The 23,405-nt window shown below is 38.4% G+C and overlaps 1 protein-coding gene across 1 annotated transcript in view; it reads right to left on the bottom strand.

Moving 5' to 3' along the window:
• Dmd (dystrophin) overlaps window positions 1-23,405 on the bottom strand; it is a 1,523,318-nt gene that overhangs the window by 994,454 nt on the left and 505,459 nt on the right. The window contains exons 18-19 of the mRNA XM_055607916.1: window positions 14,534-14,675; window positions 12,177-12,326 (exon numbers count right to left, since the gene is read on the bottom strand). Coding sequence (XP_055463891.1) covers window positions 12,177-12,326; window positions 14,534-14,675 — 292 coding nt within the window. The remainder of the gene's footprint in view (window positions 1-12,176; window positions 12,327-14,533; window positions 14,676-23,405) is intronic.

Raw genomic sequence — 23,405 nt, 5'->3', positions numbered from 1 at the left:
TCCCACGGCTTGGGAATTGGTCGGGTCCACTCTCAGGCCACACAGCCAGAACCCGGAAGAGAACCAGGCTAACGCGGGCTTTGGGTCTCCGGGCTGGTGTCACAAGCCTGTGTGTCCCAATCACTTCCTCAGGCTGATCGGTGGGCACAAGGGTGCCCACTGAGACCGAGAGTCCCAGTCGCAAAAAAACCCACGAGGAAGCAAAGTTGCAAAACTGATCACAGGTCACCCAGTCTTTCCCTGGAAGCTCTCGCTGACCGTGGGTACTCGCTGCCATCACAACTGAGATCCCACCACGCACAGAGAGCAGCTGCGCGCCCAGCTCAAAATCCCGACTCCCTCTTGGGAGGAGGCAAAAGGCGGCCAGCAGAATCTGCCACAGACCATATTGTCTGTACCCCAACCTGAGATCAGGGCTGAGAAAACCTAATCCTTTTGGGCACTCCCCCAAATGCCACCATAACCCTGCCATGGCGGAGAAAAAGGATAAAGAGGCACACAGTGGATTCACAGTGCCTGAATTCCAGTGCTGCCAGCTGCTCCTAGCAAACAAACTACACCTCGGGATCTGGGGCTGTAGTCATTCTACACGTCCTAGGATTCTCCTGGGTCCAGCGCAATAAGGTCTAGCAGCAAGTTCTATCACCGGAGCCCCCCCCCCCCTTGCAGAGAAACGCCGGCTCAGGATCCGAATGAGAAGCCCCAACCCCTGCTGGCAATCCCCTGAAGCACCTTCATAAGCTTGCTCTACCATAGGGGAAGGTCAGAGGGGAAGGACAGAGAGGCAGCCTGCCAAGGACACAGCACCTTCTCTCCAGCTCACCCAGCGGCCCCTAACAGAGAAACCCAAGCTCTGGATCTGAGGGCATTCAACCCTTCCTGTTACTCTCTCAGGATCAGCAAACATAGATTCTACCTCCAGGCTGCTTCTGGCAGAGAGATCTGGTCCCAGGATCTGGGATTGAGTACACTCAACCTAACTCTTTCCCATGCCACCCAGGGACCAGCCAACATAACCCCTCCTGGCAGAGGGAGAGGACAAAGAGGCAGCACACAGGAAAGGTGGACACTGGACACCGAGTCCTGTGGCCAGAGTGTCACAGAGCTGACTGTTAGCCTACCCGTGCACTTCCGCAGCAGGACCAAATCAGAGAGTAGTGAACAAGGGGAACCCCTGTGCATTCCAACTGGTCCTGCAAGAGAGTGAGTGAGCCTTCTAGGGAGAGTTTGCCCCAGACCCAGGGCCTCTCCACAGAAACAACCAGACGAGATCCCTGCCACCAACACCCCTAGTGTGGGCATCATAGGGATTTTTAGGATAGCGACCCCAACATTGAAGCCTCTGCCTTGTGGGTCCACCAGTGTAATCTAGGCAAACAATCCCTGGATCTCAGTCAGAACTGCGTAATAGTGGCTTGCAGGCTACTGCAATAGTCAGAGAATCCGCACATGCACACCGCGCCCTCAAAAAGCGCACGCGAATAGCGCCAGCGTCACATTCCTTACTTAGGCAGAACTGAAACCACAGTGCACACTCCCAAACCAGTGAGCATCCCTCATCTTCCTGAAAAAACAGTCCAGAAAACAGAAAGAGAGGATCATAGCCTGATCTACAATCTCGAGGAACAGTGAGGATTATAAATAACCAGATGGCTAGAGGCAGACATAAGAACACTCCCAACAAAGTCAGGACATAATGACCTCACCAGCAACCCCACAAAACAATGGACACTTCAATTCACTAGATATACAAGAAAATGACCTCAAAACTATGTTTCTCCAGCTATTAGAGGCCCATAAAGATGAAATGAACAAAGCCCTCAGAGAAATAGCCAAAAAAATCGAGACTAACCAAGAGGAAACAAATCGTGCTCTCAGAGAAATGACCACGAAAATTGAGGCAAACAGAGAAGAAATGCACAAAGCTCTCAAAGAAATGTCCACACAAATGAAGGCAAATAAAGAAGAAATAAACAAAGCTCTCATAGAAATACAGGCAATTATACCCAAAGAAGTAGAGGCACAATTAGTGATACATAGAGAGGAAACGGACAAAAAAATAGAAGCGTATCATTGAAAAGCAGAACTACACATTCAAACAGATGAAGGAAATGGTGCAAGACATGAAAACAGAATTAGAATCAATAAAGAAAACACATACAGAGAAAAACCAGGAGCTGGAGAACAAAGAGAAAGATCAGGCACTACAAAGGTAAACATCACCAACAGACTACAAGAGATTGAAGAAAGCATCTCAGGAGCCGAAGATACACTTGCGGAAATTGACACGTCTCTCAAAGAAAAAATAAAATCAGAAAAGTTCCAAACACAAAACATCCAAAAAATCAAGGACACCATGAAAAGACAAAACCTAAGAATAATAGGAGTAGAAGAAAAAGAATACATCAGGCTCAAAGGTCTGGAAAATATTTTCAAGAAAATTATAGAAGAAAACTTTCCCAACTTAAAGAAGGAGATGGCCATAAACATACAAGAGGCCTACAGAACACCAAGTAGACTAGACCAGAAAAGAAATTCTTCATGTCACATCATAGTCAAAACACTGAACCTACAAAACAAAGAAAAAATACTAAAAGCAGCAAGGGAAAAAGGTCAAGTAACATATGAAGGTAGACCTATTAGAATCACACCAGATTTCTCAACAGAAACTATGAAAGCCAGAAGGGCCTGGACAGAAATCAGACAGTCCTTAAGGGACCATAGATTCCAACCGAGACTACTATACCCAGCAAAACGTTCAATCAACATAGACAGAGAATTCAAAATATTCCAAGACAAAATTAAATTTAAACAATATCTACATAGTAACCCAACTCTACAGAAGTTATTAGAAGGGAAACTCCAAACCAAAGAAAACAACTACATCGAAGGAAACAGAGGAAATAGATCACTACACAACAAAAAAACCAAAAGAAGACAAGCAATGAAACTCAGTGACACCACCAACCCCACATCTAAAGTAAGTAACAATTGTTGGTCACTAATTTCTATCAACATCAACAGACTCAACTTCCCAATAAAAAGACACAGACTAACAGAATGGTTGCGGAAACAGGATCCATCATTCTGTTATATCCAAGAAACACACCTATGCAACAAAGATAAACACTACCTCAGATTAAAGGGCTGGAAAAATGTCTTTCAAGCAAATGGTTCCAGAAAACAAGCGGGAGTAGCCATCCTAATATCGAATAAAATAGACTTTCAACCCAAGTTAATCAAAAAAGATAAGGAGGGCCACTATATTCTCATCAAAGGAAAAATCCCTAAGAGGATATCACAATTTTGAATATCTATGCCCCAAATACAAGAGCACCTACATTCGTAAATGAAACAATATTAAAGCTTAATCACACATTGATCCTAAAACCCTAATAGTGGGAGACTTCAACACTCCACTCTCACCAAGGGACAGATCAACTAGACAGAAAACAAATAGGGAAATAAAAACACTTACAGAGACCCTAAATCAAATGGACCTAATAGACATCTACAGATCTTTTCATCCAAACTCAAAAGAGTATACCTTCTTTTCAGCACCGCATGAAACCTTCTCCAAAATAGACCATATAGTTGGTCACAAAGCAAGCCTCAACAGATACAAAAAGATTGAAATAATCCCTTGTATTCTATCTGACCACCATGGAATTAAGCTGGACCTCAACAACAACAGATATAACAAAAAGCCTACACACACATGGAAACAGAAGAACTTGTTACTCAATGACAGCTGGGTTAAGGAAGAAATAAAGAAAGAAATTAAAGACTTCCTAGAATTCAATGAAAATGAAGGCACAACATACCCAAATTTATGGGATACATTGAAAGCAGTGCTCAGGGGAAAATTTATAGCACTAAGTGCCTGCAAGAAGAAATTTGTAATATCGCATACAAACAGCTTAATGGCCCAACTGAAAACCCTAGATAAAAAAGAAGCAGATACACCCAAGAGGAGCAGACAGCTGAAAATAATCAAACTCATGGCTGAAATCAATCAATTAGAAACAAATAAAATTATTCCAAGAATCAATGAAACACAAAGCTGGTTCTTTGAGAAAATCAACAAGATAGACAAACCCTTAGCCAAACTAACTAAAAAGCAGAGAGAATCTATCCAAATCTACAAAATCAGAGATGAAAAGGGTGACATAACTACAGACACTGAGGAAATTCAAACAATCATTAGGTCATATTACAAAAGCCTACATGCCACAAAATTTGAAAACCTAAATGAAATTTTAAATTTGAAATTTGAAAACCTAAATTTTCTTGATAGATTCCATCTTCCAATATTAAGTCAAGATCAGGTAGAAAGACTGAATAGCCATATATCCCCCAAGGAAATTGAAGCAATCATTCACAGTCTCCCCTCCAAAAAAAAGCCCTGGGCCAGATGGTTTCAGCGCGGAATTCTACCAGACCTTCAAAGAAGTGCTCACACCAATTCTCCTCAAACTATTCCACAAAATAGAAACAGAAGGTACATTACCAAATTCATTCTATGAAGCAACAGTCACCCTGATAACTAAACCACACAAAGACCAAACAAAAAAGAGAACTTCAGACCTATCTCTCTTATGAACATTGACGCAAAAATACTCAATAAAATACTTGCAAAACGAATCCAGGAACACATCAAAGAAATCATCCACCACAACCAAGTAGGCTTCATCCCAGGCATGCAAGGTTGGTTCAACATACGGAAATCCATCAATGTAATCCACCACATAAACAAAATGAAGGAGAAAAACCACATGATCATCTCCTTAGATGCTGAAAAAGCATTTGACAAAGTCCAACACCCATTTATGTTTAAAGTCTTGGAGAGATCAGGAATACAAGGCACATACCTAAACATAGCAAAGGCAATATACAGCAAGCCTATAGCCAACATCAAACTCAATGGAGAGAAACTTAAATCAATCCCACTGAAATCAGGGACAAGACAAGGCTGCCCACTCTCTCCTTACCTCTTCAACATAGTACTTGAAGTCCTAGCCAGAGCAATAAGACAAGTAAAGGGGATCAAGGGGATACAAATCAGAAAGGAAGAGGTCAAAGTGTCACTACTCGCAGGTGATATGATAGTATATATGAGCGATCCCAAAAATTTAACCAGAGAACTCCTCCAGCTGATAAACACCTTCAGCAAAGTGTCAGGATACAAAATCAACTGAAAAAAAAATCAGAATCCATCCTGTACACCAAAGACAAAAGGGCCGAGAAAGAAATTAGAGAAACAACATCCTTCACAATAGCCACTAATAACATAAAGTACCTTGGGGTGACACTAACCAAGCAAGTGAAAGACCTGTTTGAGAAAAACTTCAAATCTCTGAAGAAAGAAATTGAAGAAGATCTCAGAAGATGGAAAGATCTCCCGTGCTCATGGATTAACATTGTGAAAATGGCCATCCTGCCAAAAGCAATCTACAGATTCAATGCAATTCCCATCAAAATACCAGCTCAATTCTTTACAGACCTTGAAAAAAAGATTCTCAGCTTCATATGAAGAAACAAAAAACCCAGAATCCCCAAAACAATTTTGTTCAACAACAGATCATCTGGAGGTATCTCCATCCCTGATCTCAAGTTGTACTACAGAGCAATAGTAATAAAAACTGCATGGTATTGGCATAGAAACAGAAAGGAGGATGAATGGAATCGCATAGAAGACCCAGAAATAAACCCACACACCTATGAATACTCGATTTTTGACAAAGAAGCCAAAACCATTCAATGGAAAAAAAGACAGCATCTTCAACAAATGGTGCTTGTCCAATTGGATGTCTACATGCAGAAAAATGAAAATAGATCTCTATTTATCACCCTGCACAAAACTAAAGTCCAAGTGGATCAAAGACCTCAACATAAAACCAGATACTCTAAATCTGTTAGAAGAAAAAGTGGGGAACAGCCTAGAACTCATTGGCACAGGAGACAACTTCCTGAACAGAACACCAACAGCACAAGATCTAAGAGCAACAATCAATAAATGGGACCTCATGAAACTGAACAGCTTCTGTAAAGCAAAGGACACTGTCATCAAAACAAAATGACTGCCTACAGATTGGGAAAGAATCTTCACTAACCCTTTATCTGGCAGAGGACTAATATCGAATATATACAAAGAACTAAAGAAGCTGAAAAGCAGCAAGCCAAGTAATCCAATTAAAAAATGGGGAACAGAGCTAAACAGAGACTTCTTGACAGAGGAATATCAAATGGCAGAGAAACACTTAAAGAAATGCTCATCCTCACTAGCTATCAGGGTAATGCAAATCAAAACGACCCTGAGATATCACCTTACACACATCAGAGTGGCCAAGATGAAAAACTCAAGGGACAACACATGCTGGAGAGGTTGTGGAGAAAGTGGAACCCTCCTTCACTGCTGGTGGGAATGTAAACTGGTACAACCACTCTGGAAATCTATCTGGCGCTTTCTAAGACAATTAGGAATAGTGCTTCCACAAGACCCAGCTATACCAGTGCTAGGTATATACCCAAAGTTTGCTCAAGTACATAAAAGGGATACTTGCTCAACCATGTTTATAGCAGCTTTATTTGTAATAGTCAGAACCTGGAAACAACACAGATGTCCATCAACAGAGGAATGGGTACAGAAATTATGGTATTTTTACACAATGGAATACTACTCAGCAATCAAAAAGGAGGAAATCATGAAATTTGCAGGCAAATGGTGGGATCTAGAAAAGATCATCCTGAGTGAAATATCCCAGAAGGAGAAAGACAAACATGGTATATACTCACTTATATAGAGCTATAAGATGTGATAAAGATAATGCAATCTGTACACCTACAAAAGATAATCAAGAGAGCAGTCATGGGGTAAGATGATCAATCCTTGTTTAGAAAGACAGATGGGATGTGCATTGTACGTATGACAGTAGTCTACTGAGCGCATTTGAAAGACTCTAACTAGCAGTGTTTTCAAAGCAAAGACTCATGACCAAACCTTTGGCAGAGTACAGGGAATCTTAAGAAAGAAGGGGAGTTAGTTGATGGGGAAAGGATAGGAGCTCCACAAGGACCAAAGATATCTGGGCACAGGGTCTTTTCTGAGACTGACATGCAACCAAGGACCATGTATGGATATAACCTAGAACCTCTGCTCAGATGTAGCTTGTGGTAGCTCAGTAACCAATTGGTTTCCCATAGTGAGGGGAACAAGGACTATTTCTAACAGGAACTGAATGACTGGCTCTTTGACCTCCCTACCCCCCAAGGGAGGAGCAGTCCTGTTAGGCCACAGAGGAGGATTTCTTTACTACAGTCTTTTAAAAGTGTATTCACACAGCCATTTTTTTACTTGTGGTTTAATACTCAAAAGTATATGCTATATTCAACAGGTTATTGTATTATAGGTTTTATTTCAGGTTATTTCATCTAATGAAGCCTAATGCAAGTGCTTCCAGGTATTTTGTTCATAAAAGATTAAGCTATGAAATATAATATGTGTATGAAATTAATTTTTCATTTATGTTATCACATTATGGTGGGCTTATTAGGAAATTTTCATATATATATCAAGAAACATTGTACAGCCTGCCTCCTGTTACTCCTTTTTTTTTATGTTGGCATTGCAATGTAATGGTATGCAAGTACTTAGCAGTTTGTCTACATGTGCAGAATGAAACACCACAGAATTTTCACTTTTCATTAGGGAATTTTGTGGGACATCTGCTAAGGAATAGACATATGTGGTACTTTATAAACGTGATCTAAAAGTTCTTAGTGCACTATCCACTCTAACCTTTTAGAGCAGGAAATAAACAGAAAATAGAGGGAGGGATTTCTACTCTTTCCTATATGCCTTGAAACTTCAAAATTAATAAATGTTCACAAGTGTCTCTCAGCAATCTATCAGCTGTGTTTCATTACTGAAAACCTAGACTTGTATGTTAAATTTGTAATTTATTCAAAGGTAAGGCATTAATCATTTGAAATCTAGTAGAAAGATACTATTGTTTTGTATCAGTATAAATAAATACCAAATGGTTGTCTTAATTTTCATTTCTTAATAAAAAAGATGAAATTTTATTATTTTGTAGAAGTGGTAAAACCTTGTCTCACAATCCAAAGATGTATTTTTTTTATCTCTCATTTCCTATCATAATTTTCTATTCCTTTTGTGATCTCAAGTTGTACTAGATATTATGTAACATTTTGAGATATTTACCCTCTTATAGTAAATATTTCCTGTATGTTATTTTAAACTACAAAATTTGAATTACTAATATCTCACACTAAAAGCATGTATCTATGTTTTTGTAGATATTTTGAGATTATTAAACAAACTTTTTATGTTTCATTAAGAAATAACTCCAGAAAAAAATGTTTACTGTGATCATTCACATTACTGAGAGGAAATATGATATCTCAAAAATAAATGTTGTTTTCAGATATCTACTTTCTTTCTTTTTTCTCTTTTTTATTATTGTTTATTATTATTAGTTACATTTTATTAACTCTGTATCCCAGCTGTATCCCGTTCCCTTATTCCTTCCCAATCCCACCTTCTCTCCCTCAGCTTCTCCCTGCCCCTTTCCAAGTCCACAAATTGGGCAGGACCGCCTCCCCTTTCGTCTAGCCCTGTTTTTTTTTTTTTTTTTTTTTTTTTTGTACAACACGATTTTTAATGTTTATTAATTATTATTATTTGATACAATTTATTCACTTTGTATCCTGACTGTGGTCCCCTCCCTTGGTTCCTCCCAATTGTACCCTCCTTCCCTCATATCCCCCTATACCCCTCTCCTAGTCCACTAATAGGGGAGGATCTCCTTCTATTCTATCTGACCCTAGCCTATCAGGTCTCAACAGGACTGAGTTCATTGTCTTCCATTGTGGCCTGGCAAGGCTGCACTGCTTAGAGGGATTGTCTCATTTCAACTTAATATGGAATAACAAAAATCCCAGAATTGCTAAAACAATACTCTACAATAAAAGATCTTCTGGAGGTATCTCCATCCCTGATCTCAAGTTGTACTATAGAGCAACAGTTTTAAAAACTGCATGGTACTGGCATAGAAACAGAATGGTGGATCAATGGAACCGAACAGAGGACCCAGAAATAAACCCACACACTTATGGACACCTGATCTTTGACAAAGATGCCAAAACCATACAATGGAAAAAAGATAGCATCTTCAACAAATGGTGCTGGTCCAACTGGATGTCTACATGTAGAAAAATGAAAATAGATCCATACTTATCACCCTGCACAAAACTGAAGTCCAAGTGGATCAAAGACCTCAACATAAAACCAGACACATTAAATCAGCTAGAAAAAAAAAAGTGGGGACTACCCTAGAACTCATTGGTACAGGAGAAAACTTCCTGAATAGAACACCAGCAGCACAGGCTCTAAGAGCAACAATCAATAAATGGGACCTCATGAAACTGAAAAGATTCTGTAAAGCAAAGGACACTGTCATCAAAACAAAGTGACTGCCTACAGATTGGGAAAGAATCTTCACCAACCCTTTATCTGACAGAGGACTCATATCCAGTATATATAAAGAACTAAACAAGCTGAATAGCAGCAAACCAAGTAATCCACTTAAAAAATGGGGAAATCAGTCATGGAAATAATCTGTTACAGAAAATACAGAAACATAACTTTAGATTACAATAAATAACCTGACACAATTTGAAATGAAGTTTCAATTATTTTCTTTTCAAACAACAGAGTTTTGTTTAGTGAAACTTCCACATACCTCTCCATTTAGTTGGCTGTTGATGAGACAAGCATATTTTAGAGGTAATTGTGCCACTTTGAAAGAAGCATTTTTTTTTGTTTCATGAAAATTTCAGTTCTTAAGTATCTCCTTGGAACTTATCAGTTCCTAGTTGTTAGGATTACAATTTCCTGTACACATCATAATGAAAAATATTAGCATGTATTAACTGTGCTAAATATCATAGTAGAATGGTTTTCAAAAGTGAAGGAGAAGCCTCAGAACATCTTTGAATGTTAATGAGTATCTAGAGAATACATTGATGGAGTATAGGATCTAAGAGAAGAGCTGTATAAGGTAATGATGACAACATACTGGCAGACGCTGTGATAGAGAAGATGCCATGATGCTTAGAGCCAGAAGATTGGTTAAAATTGACGTTTTAAATGGAAATTTTTTACCGGCTTAATTTAATTCTAGAACACAAACTACATCTTTGCATTAGTTTTTAATGGGAATTACTAATAATCTGTACTATTTGACAAACTAAATACAAATTCAAACAAAGAAAAATGTAGCCTTTTTTGCTGTGTTTGAACATTTATTCTTCTCTCATACAGTAAATATCAATGGCAGTCTCCTCTCCCTCCAATACCCCCAGTCCTTCCCACTACTCCCACCTCTCTAGCCAGATAAACTCTTCTTCTGTTTCAACCCTCCCCTGTCTCCCAGGGATACCTGCCAAACATGACCTAAGTCTGGGAACAAACCTTCATATCAGAGCAGGCCTTTTCAAAACATTGATTTACAACCTGTCCTGACTAAAAGACATGTTGGTGCAAAGATAGCATAGAACTTGTGGGAGTGGCCAACCCATGACTAGACCAACTTAAGTCTCATGCCAGGAGAGGGATATCAACTCTGGCATGGCATGGATAGCTAGGAACCAGAGGCAAGATACCGCAGACACCCAGGGCAGAAACAAACACTACTGGCAAACAAAACAAAACAAAACAAAACAAAACAGCAACCAAACAATAAAAGTAACAAACAAAAGTCTATGAAGTGATCCTAATGATATTCTACTATACTCATTGATTGGGGCCTAGCCTAATTGTCAGCAGAGGGGTGTCATCCACCAAAAAATCAGAGAACATGCAGAGACCTACAGTCAAACTCTAGAATTCTCAAATACAGAAATGAACTTGGTAGGAATATATATATATATATTCCTTTATACGCATACTATGTATATAAACATATATATACATAAACACATATACACACATACATATATGTATACATACAAATATCTGTACTTATATCTTTACATATATATATATATATATTTAATATTGTTCAGTCAGTAAACAACAAACTACCAACACATGTGTGAAACTCAAAATATGCTAATTAAACTAAATCAGGCACAAGGAGATACATACTACATGATTCTATTTATACAAAAATTGCTGAACTAAGCAAATCACAGAGATAGACAGTAGATGGAGAGGATACCAGAGTCTAAAGCAAAAATCTCTTTAGCAGTCTATAGAGTTGTAGTGTAAGGTGGTTATAAATTTTGGGAGCAGATAATAATTATGATGATAACTGTAATCAATGCCAATAAAGTGCTTACCTGACTAACCTGATGATATACATGTTTAATGAAATATTTTAAATAATAAAAATTATTGAACTATATATTTTAAATATATACATTTTATGAAATGTCAATTTTATGTCAGTGAAGAAGATAATGAACACTAAAAAAGACTATAAGATTAGTCATTGAGCTACTGTTTTACTGGTTGAGGGCAGTCAAAATTTAAGCAGATTCATACATGGAAATTTACTTGACATGAAAGAGTTGTAACAGCTCTATAGTGGGAAAACATTTCCTTTGAATAAGTAAATGCTACTTTGTCAAAATAATTTGTATTGCAGCATACATTTTTGTGTAGAATTTGATTCGAAAATATGCACTAAACTGAAAACGTTTCATATTTTACATCAACGTTACAGTGTGTCCTAGGTGGAAAACCCAAGGCTTCCAAGTAAGGGAGCTGAAGGTTGAATACATTTTGAGAATATTACCAAACATTGTTTAGCAATTACGTCTATATTCTTGACCTAAAGTAGTAAATCTGCGGCACAATATTTGCTGATTAGTTGCACTTTCACTTAATTGTTTTATTAATGTTTCAACCTATGGAGTAAGTTTTCTAAAAAGTATTGGTTCACCTTTTGCTTTTGGCCATTCATGTAAAGTCATCACTATCATCAATTGCTTTGCATTTATATCAAAATATACAGCCAAATCACATAGGTTACAAACCAAAACAATAATTCACACTTCTGCTTCCTTCCAAAAAATACTCAAGAAACAAAGCAGATGCAAACACTTGCAACACTTAACACATGTGATAGAGAAGATGGTTAATGTCTAACCTTCATCCACTGAAGATTTGTCTGTTTGAGCTTATTTTCTAGTTTGTCTCGCTCTTCTGGTCTTACTGGAGTACTTAGTAGTACTGTTCCTCCTGTTTCATTTAATCGTTTTAAAATTTCCTGGCGCAAGGGCAGCTCTTCTGCCAGTAACTGAAACAGATAAATACAACAACATTTAAAATGAATTATGGTGCAAATGCAACTACTTCTGTGTCACCTTTAGTCTATCAAAGTGAAGTAACTTAACTCAATGTCCACTGGCTCCTGAAATACCAAATACACAGAGCTGATGTGATGAAACATTTGCATCCAAGCAGATAAACTACTACACATGACTACACTATTTTATTCCCTTGAGAGTTGTCAACTGAAAGTGTTAGATGACATGTTAAACTCTAAACAATACAACAAGCAGTTATTCTTAAAATATGTGCTTTGTCAGAAATGGAACAATTTGAATAACTTCATTATGCTCTCAGGTATTTTAGAATGTCATAGCATATAACTACATGACCATGAGTAGGCAACCAATTTGTCAGTATGCATGCAGCCCAACACTGTGTAGAAGTGTGGAGCTCTTTATGTACATCACCTCAGTTCATCTCTAAATATGGAAATAGCAGCATACAAAGTATCTGAAGCAGTTATTATTGTCACTTTGCAGAGAAGAACACTGACACAGGCTCTTTAAATATAAGCAACAAAGATATAAGCTAATAAGTAATAAAATAATAATTCAAACATAGCAAGTTCCATCTTGCAATTTCAATTGATGATTTTCCATTTAACATCATATTGTTATTCTGCTTTCTCCAAGATCCAAAAATATACCACAATGTTCTTAACTACATTTGATTTAGAATTGCAGCATGTAACACAGTAGTTTAAAAAATCCATTTTAATATAAAACCTCCTCATTTACTCATACAAACCAGTTTTCATAAGACACATAATTATACATAGCGGTTAGAGAAATGGATAATGAACACCTTATATATCTTCATAGAAAGTTTTATTGAAAAATATTATCTGCGTTGTCCATGAATAATAGATCAATGTATATCTATTTCTAAATAAATGCTACTAAAAATGTCCAACAAAGAACTATAAATTAAATGCTACATACGATACTCAATACATTCAGGAAAGATAGATTTCCAAAATGGACTGGGATTGTTTTTTTTCCAAGGTCTACAATTGGCTCTGAAATGTCAAATACACTGTATAATATCTAATATACAGTGTGTCTTCAAATTTTGTTTACTTTATTATGCAGCTGGTTTTCCTTTGTATTCAAGGCCAAGATAGGATACAATTTGAACTATAATTTGCCTGAGTAAATTAAATGAATCAATAATAAATAAGTAATTCTATTATTTTATTTTATAATCCTCTACAATGGCAGGAATATCAACCAGTTACAAAGCTATATATGAAGTCTAAATAAAGTTGGAGTTGTAAATCAATCTCATATTTGACACACAATACATGATACATATTAATTTCCATTTTCTTTCCTTTATGAATTAAAATAATATAGTTTTAAAAGACTTCTTAATCTAAAACTTAAATCATAAAAAATAAATTATATGTAAAATTAGGTTTCATTAGTGAGCCAGGTAAGGGAAAGCAAATATCACAGTATGAATACACACACACACACACACACACACACACGCCACAAAATCATCTCTTGAATATGCTGTGTGTCTATTGACCAGAATGGAATGTAAACCAATGTAAAAATGTCAACATTCACATGAAATAAGCCCAAGCTAAACACTAGTTTTGGTGAATGTAAAATCTTTAAGTAGTGACTGAAATAATATCATTTAACAATGAATGTCTTTAAAAGAATGTTATTCTTTATTAGTGAGACTCACAGTCTTTAGTGATGTAGAATAAAACATCTTGGAAAGTCTATATATATGAATGCATGTGTGTATGTACATTGATTTCACATATTAACCTTCAGTTTTAAAAATCATTTGAAATTGCAGAATACAATTCAATAACTCTAAAAATTATTTTAAAAAGTTTTTTGAAGTAACTGCTAAGTTCTATGCATGTATAAAGAAAATATCTAAACAAAACTATATATACCCATATGTATGTATGTGTGTTCATGTGTAAGTATGTGTATATATATATGTATATGTATATATGTGTGTGTGTGTGTGTGTGTGTGTGTGTTAATTGACAGTAATTTGGTAAAGGAAACTTAAGGCTGGCAAAAAACACATTGGTAATAATTACAGATAATATAATAGGCAGTAAATAAAAAATTCAAAAGATTAAAATAGATTTATATGTGCTTGATACGAATAGGCCCTGGGGATGTCAGTAAGCAAAATTACCTTGACTTGTTTGAGCTTTTCTTTTAGCTGCTGATCATCTACAAGTGGAGTAGTCACAATGTTGTCTATTTCTTCCAACCACAAAACAAATTCATTTAATTCTCTTTGAAATTCTGACAGGACATTTTTCTGTTCTTCACTCCTGCAGAAAGAAAAATAATTTTTTTAAATAACATATCTCTCAAGGTTTAAAAAAAAAAGCAAATAACCATCCTGCCAAAAGCTATTTACAGATTCAATGCAATTCCCATCAAAATACCAACACAATACTTTGAAGATCTTGAAAGAACAACTCTCAACTTCATATGGAAAAAAAAAAACACAGAATTTTCACAACGATCCTATACAACAACAGATCTTCTAGAAGTATCTCCATCCTTGATCTCAAGCAGTAATACAGATCAATAGTATTAAAAATGATCTGGTATTGGCATAAACACAGAATGGTAGATCAATGGAACCTAATAGAAGACCTAGAAATAATTCCACACAACTACGGATAATTGATTTTTGACAAAGAAGCCAAAATCATACAATGGAAAAAAGACAGCATCTTCAACAAGTGGTGCTGGTCTAACTGGATGTCTACATGCAGAAAAATGCAAATAGATACATATTTATCACTCTGCAAAAAGTAAAGTCCAATGGATCAAAAACCTCAACATAAAACCAGGCACACTAAATCGGTTAGAAGAAAAACGTGGGAGAAAACCTAGAACTCATTGGTACAGGAGACAACTTCCTGAACAGAACACCAACCACAGGCTCTAAGATCAACAATCAATGCATGGGACCTCATGAAACTGAAAAGCTTCTGTAAAGCAAATGACACTGTCTTCAGAACAAAACAACAGCCTACAGAATTGGAAAGGATCTTCACAAACCCTATATCTGACAGAGGGCTGATATCCAGAATATATAAAGAGCTTGAGAAGGTAAAAAGCAACAATTTATTTTAAAATTTAAATCTGTACCCTAATTTAAAGATGGGGTACAGAGCTAAACAGAGAATTCTCTTTAGAGGAATATCAAATGGTAGAGACACACTTAAATAAATGCTCAACATCCTTAGTCATCAGGTAGGTGCAAATCAAAACGACACTGAGATTTCACCTTACACCCATCAGAATGGCTAAGATCAAAAACTCAAGTGACAATACATGCTGGAGAGGAAGTGGAGAAAGGGGAACCCTCCTCCATTGCTAGTGGGAATATAAACTTGTACAACTAATTTGGAAATCAATCGGGTGCTTTCTTTCCTTCTTTCTTTTTAATTATTTTCTTTTTTATATTAATTACAGTTTATTCACTTTGTATCCCAATGTAGCCCTCTCCCTCCTTCTCTCCCAATCCCCCCCTCTTTCCCTCATCTCCTATGCCCCTCTCCAAGTCCACAGAGAGGAGAGATCCTCTTCCCCTTTCATCTGACCCTAGCTTATCAGGTCTCCTCAGAACTGGCTGTATTGTCCTCCTCTGTGGCCTGGCAAGGCTGCTACCCCATCCAGGGGAATCAGTCAAAAAGCTAGCCACTGAGTTCATGTCAGATACAATCCCTGTTCCCCTTACTGAGCTGCCATGGGCTACATCTGATTCTAGGTTATCTCTATGCATTGCCCTTGTTCGGTGTATCACTCTCAGATCCATCTTGCATCCCCAAATCTTGCAATTTCTCTGACAATTAGGAATAGTGCTTCCTCAAGATCCAGCTATACCCTCCTAGGCATATAGGCAAATATGTTCAAGTACACAACAAGGACATTTGTTCAACCACGTTCATAGCAGCTTTATTCGTAATAGCCAGAACCTGGAAACACTGATGTTCCTGAAGGGCAGAATGGATACAGAAATTGTAATACATTTACAGAATGGAATACTACTCAGCAATTAAAAACAAGGAAATCATGACATTTGCAGGCAAATGATGGGATCTAGAAAAGATCATCCTGTGTAAGGTATCCCAGAAGCAGAAAAACACACAAGGTATATACTCACTTATAAGTGGACACTAGACCTATAATATAGGATAAACATACTAAAATTTGCACACCTGAAGAAGCTAAGCAAGAAGGAGGACCTTGGACAAGATGATCAATCCTTACTCAGAAAGACAAACAGGATAGACATTGGAAGAAGGAGAAGACAGGAAACAGGATAGAAGCCTACCACGGAGGGCCTCTGAAAGACTTTACCAAGCAGTGTATCAAAGCAGATGCTGAGACTCATAACCAAACTTTGGGCAGAGTGCAAGAAATCATATGAAAAAAAAGGGGAGTTAGCAAGTCCTGGAGAGGATAGGAACTCCACAAGGATAGCAACCGAACCAAAATATCTAGGCACAGGGGTTTTTTTTTAGACTTTAATCCAACCAAGGACCATGTATGGATATAACCTAGAACCCCTGTTCAGAGGTAGCCCATGGCAGCTCAGTATCCATGTGCACCCTAGTAAGGGGAACAGGTACTATGTCTGACATGAACTCAGTGGTTGGCTCTTTGACCACCCCCCAAGGGGGTGGAGGAGACTTTCCAGGCCACAGAGGTGGACAATGCAGACAATCCTGATGAGATCTCATAAGCTTGAGTCAGATGTAAGGGGAGGAGGACCTCTTCTGTCAGTGGAATTAGAGAGAGGAATGGGATGAGATGAGGGAGGGAGTGTGGGACTGGGAGGGAGGGGACTACAGCTGGGATACAAAGTGAATAAGCTCTAATTAATATAAAAATATAAGATTAGAGGCAAGATGGTGGCGATCAGTGCACATCATTTCTGAGAGCCAGAGGACTGAAAATTTCGAAATTGGTCAGACATGGACTTCGCTGGGATTGGAGAGAGGCACTTTACTTCGGGCCTCCTTCGCCCTCGGAGTAGCCGAGCCAAAGCACTAGTGCTCGTGCTGCCTGAAAGCTGAGACAGCAGAGGTGGGAATACTAGCACAGAAGCTTCAGCCTACAGCCTAACCTGCTTGCCAAGCCAGATATCCATGGTAAAAGGCTGCTTGGGTTCCATGCCCAAGAGCGGCCGGCTGTACCAACTCCACAGAGCCTGACCATAATGTATGGGAGGCTTAGTCCTTCAGTGGCAGACTTAGTCCCTCAGTGGCAGACCCAGTGGCTGTGCTTCACATGCTGTGGAGAACCTGCAAAACCATCTAGGTGCACCAAGCACAGAACCACAGTACTGGCCCCACAGACTTCCTGGCAGGCACAAGGACACCCCAGTTCTGCAGCCGCAGCTGGACTCCAGCTACAGGGGCTACAACACCAATGAGCTGTCTGAGTGCACATTTGGCTCGGCAGGTCCAAACCAGCCAGTAGAGATCAGAAGGAATTCCTCCTGTGCTTTATGATTTGACCTGCTAGAGAGGGAGGTCAGACATGGACTTCGCTGGGATTGGAGAGAGGCACTTTACTTTGGGCCTAGTAAAGTGCCTGCAGAGCCCCAGATCCAGGGTGCTTCTAAGCTAGCAGCCAGACACCAGAAATCTACCCAAATATCCACTGCAGGAAACAAAGGGTATCCTGGGACATGGAAACACTGGATCTGTGGTGCCACCAGTGGAGTTTAGGCAAAAAATTTCTAGAGCTCAGTTAGAGACAAGTATCAGTAGCCTGCAGGCCACCGACATACCCAGGAAATTTGCACATGCAATCTTAACCTGCTCATGCGATAACTTCAGCGCCTACGACCCCTTCGGTGAACACAAGGGACCCTTCCCTCACACTAAAGGCTTCTACATTCTCTAGCACCCTGTCCTTCAAGGCAAACTTCCATGCACACGCACACATACAAACTTGTCTTTCTGCACCCAGGGACTTCGTCCCACAGGTACAGTTAAAAAACCAATGCACACACTGACACCATTGGACCTCTCTCATCTCCATGAAGAATTCTCCAGACACCAGAGAAAGACGGTACCAATCTGATCTGCAGAATCCAAGAACAAACAGTGAAGGTTACAGATAAAGAAATGGCCAGAGGTCAGCGAAAGAACACACCCAACAAAAGTCAGAAAATTGTGGCCTCACCAGCAACCCTGAAAATCAATGGATACTCAAATTCTTAGGAAACACAGGAAAATGACCTTAAAGATATGCTTATCCAATTGTTAGAGACACATAAAGAGGAAACAGAAAAATCTCCCAGAAGAATAGCCATGCAAATAGACGGACAAGTAGAGGCAAAATTAGTGGCATATACAGAAGAAACAAACAAAAAAAAATAGAGGTCATCATACAGAGACAAGAAGCCACATTCAAACAGATGAAGCAAATGGTACAAGATATAAAAATAGAATTAGAATCAATTAAGAAAACTCAACCAGAGAAAACCCTACAGATGGAGAACTTAGAAAAAAAATCAGGAGCCACAAAAGTAAACATCACCAACAGTATACAAGAGATGGAAGAGAGAATCTCTGGCGCTGAAGATATGCTTGCAGAATTTGATACTTCTTTCAAAGAAAAGTAAAATCGGAAAAGTCTCAAACAAACACAAACAAAACACAAGAAATCAAAGACGCCATGAAAAGGTGAAATTTAAAAAAAATAGGAATTGATGAAAAAGAAGACTACAGTCTCCAAGGACCAGAAAATATCTTCAAGAAAATCATATAAGAAAATCTCCCCAACTTAAAGAAATGTCCATAAACATACAAGAGGACTACAGAACACCAAAAAGACTAGAGCAGAAAGAAAATCCTCATGTCACATCATTGTCAAAACAGTAAATATACAGAAGAAAAGATATTAAAAGCAGCAAGGGAAAAAGGTCAAGTAACATATAAAGGTAGACCTATCAGAATCACAGCGAATATTTCATCACAAACTATGAAAGACAGAAGGGCCTGGGCAGTGTCATGCAGGCTTTAAGGGACCACAGATGCCATCAAAGACTATTATACCCAGCAAAGCTGTCAAAAACATAGATGGAGAAAACAAAACATTCCCTGTTAATACTAAATTTAAGCAATTTCTACACAGCAAACCATCCCTACGGAATATACTACAAGGAAAACTCCAATCCAACAAAAACAACTATACCCCCCAAAAAAAACACAGGATACAGATAATGTCCCTACAAAAATTAAAAGAAAATGAGCAATGAATCACAGTAAGACCACCAACACCACAATAAAAGGAACTAACATTCATTGGTCACTATTGTATATGAACATCAACGGACTCAACTCTCCGATAAAAAGGCATATACTTTCAGAATGGGTGCAGAAACAGGATCCATTATACTACTGTATCCTAGAAACACAACTATGCAAAAGATAAACACTACCTCAGAGGGAAGGGCTGGAAAAAAGTTTTCTAAGCAAATGGACTCAGAAAACAAGCTGGGGTAGCAATCCTATTATCTACTAAAATAGATTTTAAACAAAATTAATCAAAAAGGATGAAGACAGGCACTATATTCTCATCAAAGGAAAAATCCACCAAGAAGACATCACAATTCTGAACATCTATGCCCCAAATACAAGAGCACCTACATTCATAAATGAAACATTATTGAAACTCAAATCACACATACATCCCAACAGCTTAATAGTGGGAGACTTCAACACCCCACTTTCACCAAGGGGCAGATCATCTAGACAGAAGCCTAATAGGGAAATAAAGGTGCTTACAGAGGCCGTAATTCAAACGGACTTAATGGATGTCTACAGAACTTTTCATCCAAACTCAAAATAGTATACCTTCTTTTCAGTACGTCATGGAACCTTCTCCAAAATAGACCATATAGTTGGTCACAAAGCAAGCCTCAACAGATACAGGAAGACTGAAATAATCCCCTGTATTCTATCTGACCACCATGTACTAAAGCTGTACCTCAACAACAATAGAAATAATATAAAGCCTACACTCATATGGAAACTGAATAACTTGCTACTCAATGACAGCTGGGTTAAGGAAGAAATAAAGAAAGAAATTAAAGACTTTCTAGAATTTTATGAAAATGAAGATACAACATACCCTAATTTATGGGACACAATGAAAGCAGTGCTCAAATCAGGGACAAGGCAAGACTGCCCACTCTCTCCCTACCTCTTCAACATAGTACTTGAAGTCTTAGCCAGAGCAATAAAACAACTAAAGGAGATCAAGGGGATACAAATCGGAAAGGAAGAGGTCAAAGTGTCACTATTCGCAGACAATATGATAGTATACATGAGCGACCCCAAAAATTCAACCAGAGAACTCCTCCAGCTGATAAACACCTTCAGCAAAGTGGCAGGATACAAAATCAAATCAAAAAAAATCAGAAGCCCTCCTGTATACCAAAGACAAAAGGGCCGAGAAAGAAATTAGGGAAACAACACCCTTCACAAAAGCCACTAATAACATAAAGTACCTTGGGGTGACACTAACCAAGCAAGTGAAAGACCTGTTTGAGAAAAACTTCAAATCTCTGAAGAAAGAAATTGAAGAAGATCTCAGAAGATGGAAAGATCTCCCGTGCTCATGGATTGGTAGGATTAACATTGTGAAAATGGCCATCCTGCCAAAAGCAATCTACACATTCAAGGCAATTCCCATCAAAATACCAACTCAATTCTTTTCAGACCTTGAAAAAAAGATTCTCCGCTTCATATAGAGAAATAAAAAACCCAGAATCTCCAAAACAATCCTGTTCAACAACAGATCATCTGGAGGTATCTCCATACCCGATCTCAAGTTGTACTACAGAGCAATAGTAATAAAAACTGCATGGTATTGGCATAAAAACAGAAAGGAGGATCAATGGAACCACATAGAAGACCCAGAAATAAACCCACACATCTATGAATACTCGATTTTTGACAAAGAAGCCAAAACCATTCAATGGAAAAAAGACAGCATCTTCAACAAATGGTGCTGATCCAACTGGATGTCTACATGCAGAAAAATGAAAATAGATCCATATTTATCACCCTGCACAAAACTAAAGTCCAAGTGGATCAAAGACCTCAACATAAAACCAGATACTCAAAATCTGTTAGAAGAAAAAGTGGGGAACAGCCTAGAACTCATTGGCACAGGAGACAACTTCCTGAACAGAACACCAATAGCACAGGCTCTTAGAGCAACAATCAATAAATGGGACCTCATGATACGAAAAGTTTCTGTAAAGCAAAGGACACTGTCATCAAAACAAAACGCCTGCATACAGATTGGGAAAGAATCTTCACTAACCCTTTATCTGACAGAGGACTAATATTCAGTATATACAAAGAACTAAAGAAGCTGAAAAGCAGCAAACCAAGTAATCTAATTAAAAAATGGGGAACAGAGCTAAACAGAGACTTCTCGACAGAGGAATATCGAATGGCAGAGAAACACTTAAAGAAATGCTCATTAGCCATCAGGGAAATGCAAATCAAAACGACCCTGAGATTTCACGTTACACCCATCAGAATGGCCAAGATGAAAAACTCAAGCAACAACACATGCTGGAGAGGTTGTGGAGAAAAGGGAACCCTCCTCCACTGCTGGTGGGAATGTAAACTGGTACAACCACTCTGGAAATCTATCTGGCGCTTTCTAAGACAATTAGGAATAGTGCTTCCTCAAGACCCAGCTATACCACTGCTAGGTATATACCCAAAGTTTGCTCAAGTACATAAAAGGGATACTTGCTCAACCATGTTTATAGCAGCTTTATTTGTAATAGCCAGAACCTGGAAACAACCCAGATGTCCATCAATGGAGGAATGTGTACAGAAATTGTGGTATTTTTACACAATGGAATACCACTCAGCAATCAAAAAGGAGGAAATCATGAAATTTGCAGGCAAATGGTGGGATTTAGAAAAGATTATCCTGAGTGAAATATCCCAGAAGGAGAAAGACAAACCTGGTATATACTCACTTATATAGACCTATAAGATATGACAAACAATGAAATCTATACACCAAAAAAGATGATCAAGAGAGCGGACATGGGGTGAGATGATCAATCCTCCTTTAGACAGATGGGATGTGCATTGAACGTATGACAGGAGTCTACTGAGCGCATCTGAAAGACTCTAACTAGCAGTGTTTTCAAAGCAGATACAATGACTCATGACCAAACCTTTGGCAGAGTACAGGGAATCATTTGAAAGCAGGGGAGTTAGTATGATGGGGAAAGGATAGGAGCTCCACAAGGACCAAATTTATCTGGTCACAGAGTCTTTTCTGAGACTGACATTCAATCAAGGACCATGTATGGATATAACGTAGAACCTCTGCTCAGATGTAGCCTGTGGTAGCTCAGTAACCAATTGGTTTCCCATAGTGAGGGGAACAAGGACTATTTCTAACAGGAACTCAATGATTGGCTCTTTGACCTCCCCACCCCCCAAGGGTGGAGCAGTCCTGTTAGGCCACACAGGAGGGCTTCGCAGCCAGTCCTGAAGATACCTGATAAAACAGGATCGGATGAATGGGGAAGAGGTCCCCCCCCATCAGTGGACTTGGAAAGGGACACGGTGGAGATGAGGGAGGGAGCGTGGGACTGGGAGGGAATGAGGGAGCGGGACACAGCTGGGATACAGAGTTAATAAAATGTAACTGATGACAAAAAAATAAAATTATATAATAAAAAAAGAAAGCAGTGCTCAGAGGAAAATTCAAAGCACTAAGTGCCTTCAAGAAGAAATTTGTAATATCTCATACAAGCAACTTAATGGCCCAACTAAAAACCTTTCAAATATATATATAAATATGTAGTTCTTCTATCCCTGAAGAAGATATCTCATTTGTATATAATAATCTTATCTCATTTGTATATAATAATTCAATTAAAGGTTTCCATGAAATCTCCTGAAGATGAAGAAAATGGAAGTCATGAAACATGAAACATTTTGCCGACTCATATGTCTTCCCATCCAATATAAAAAATTATT

This window comes from Psammomys obesus, unplaced genomic scaffold (assembly GCF_907164565.1).
Source record: "Psammomys obesus unplaced genomic scaffold, mPsaObe1.curated_primary_1811, whole genome shotgun sequence".
Taxonomy (NCBI): domain Eukaryota; kingdom Metazoa; phylum Chordata; class Mammalia; order Rodentia; family Muridae; genus Psammomys; species Psammomys obesus.
Note: the sequence above shows the minus strand (reverse complement) of the source record. Positions and strands in the feature narration are given on the sequence as shown.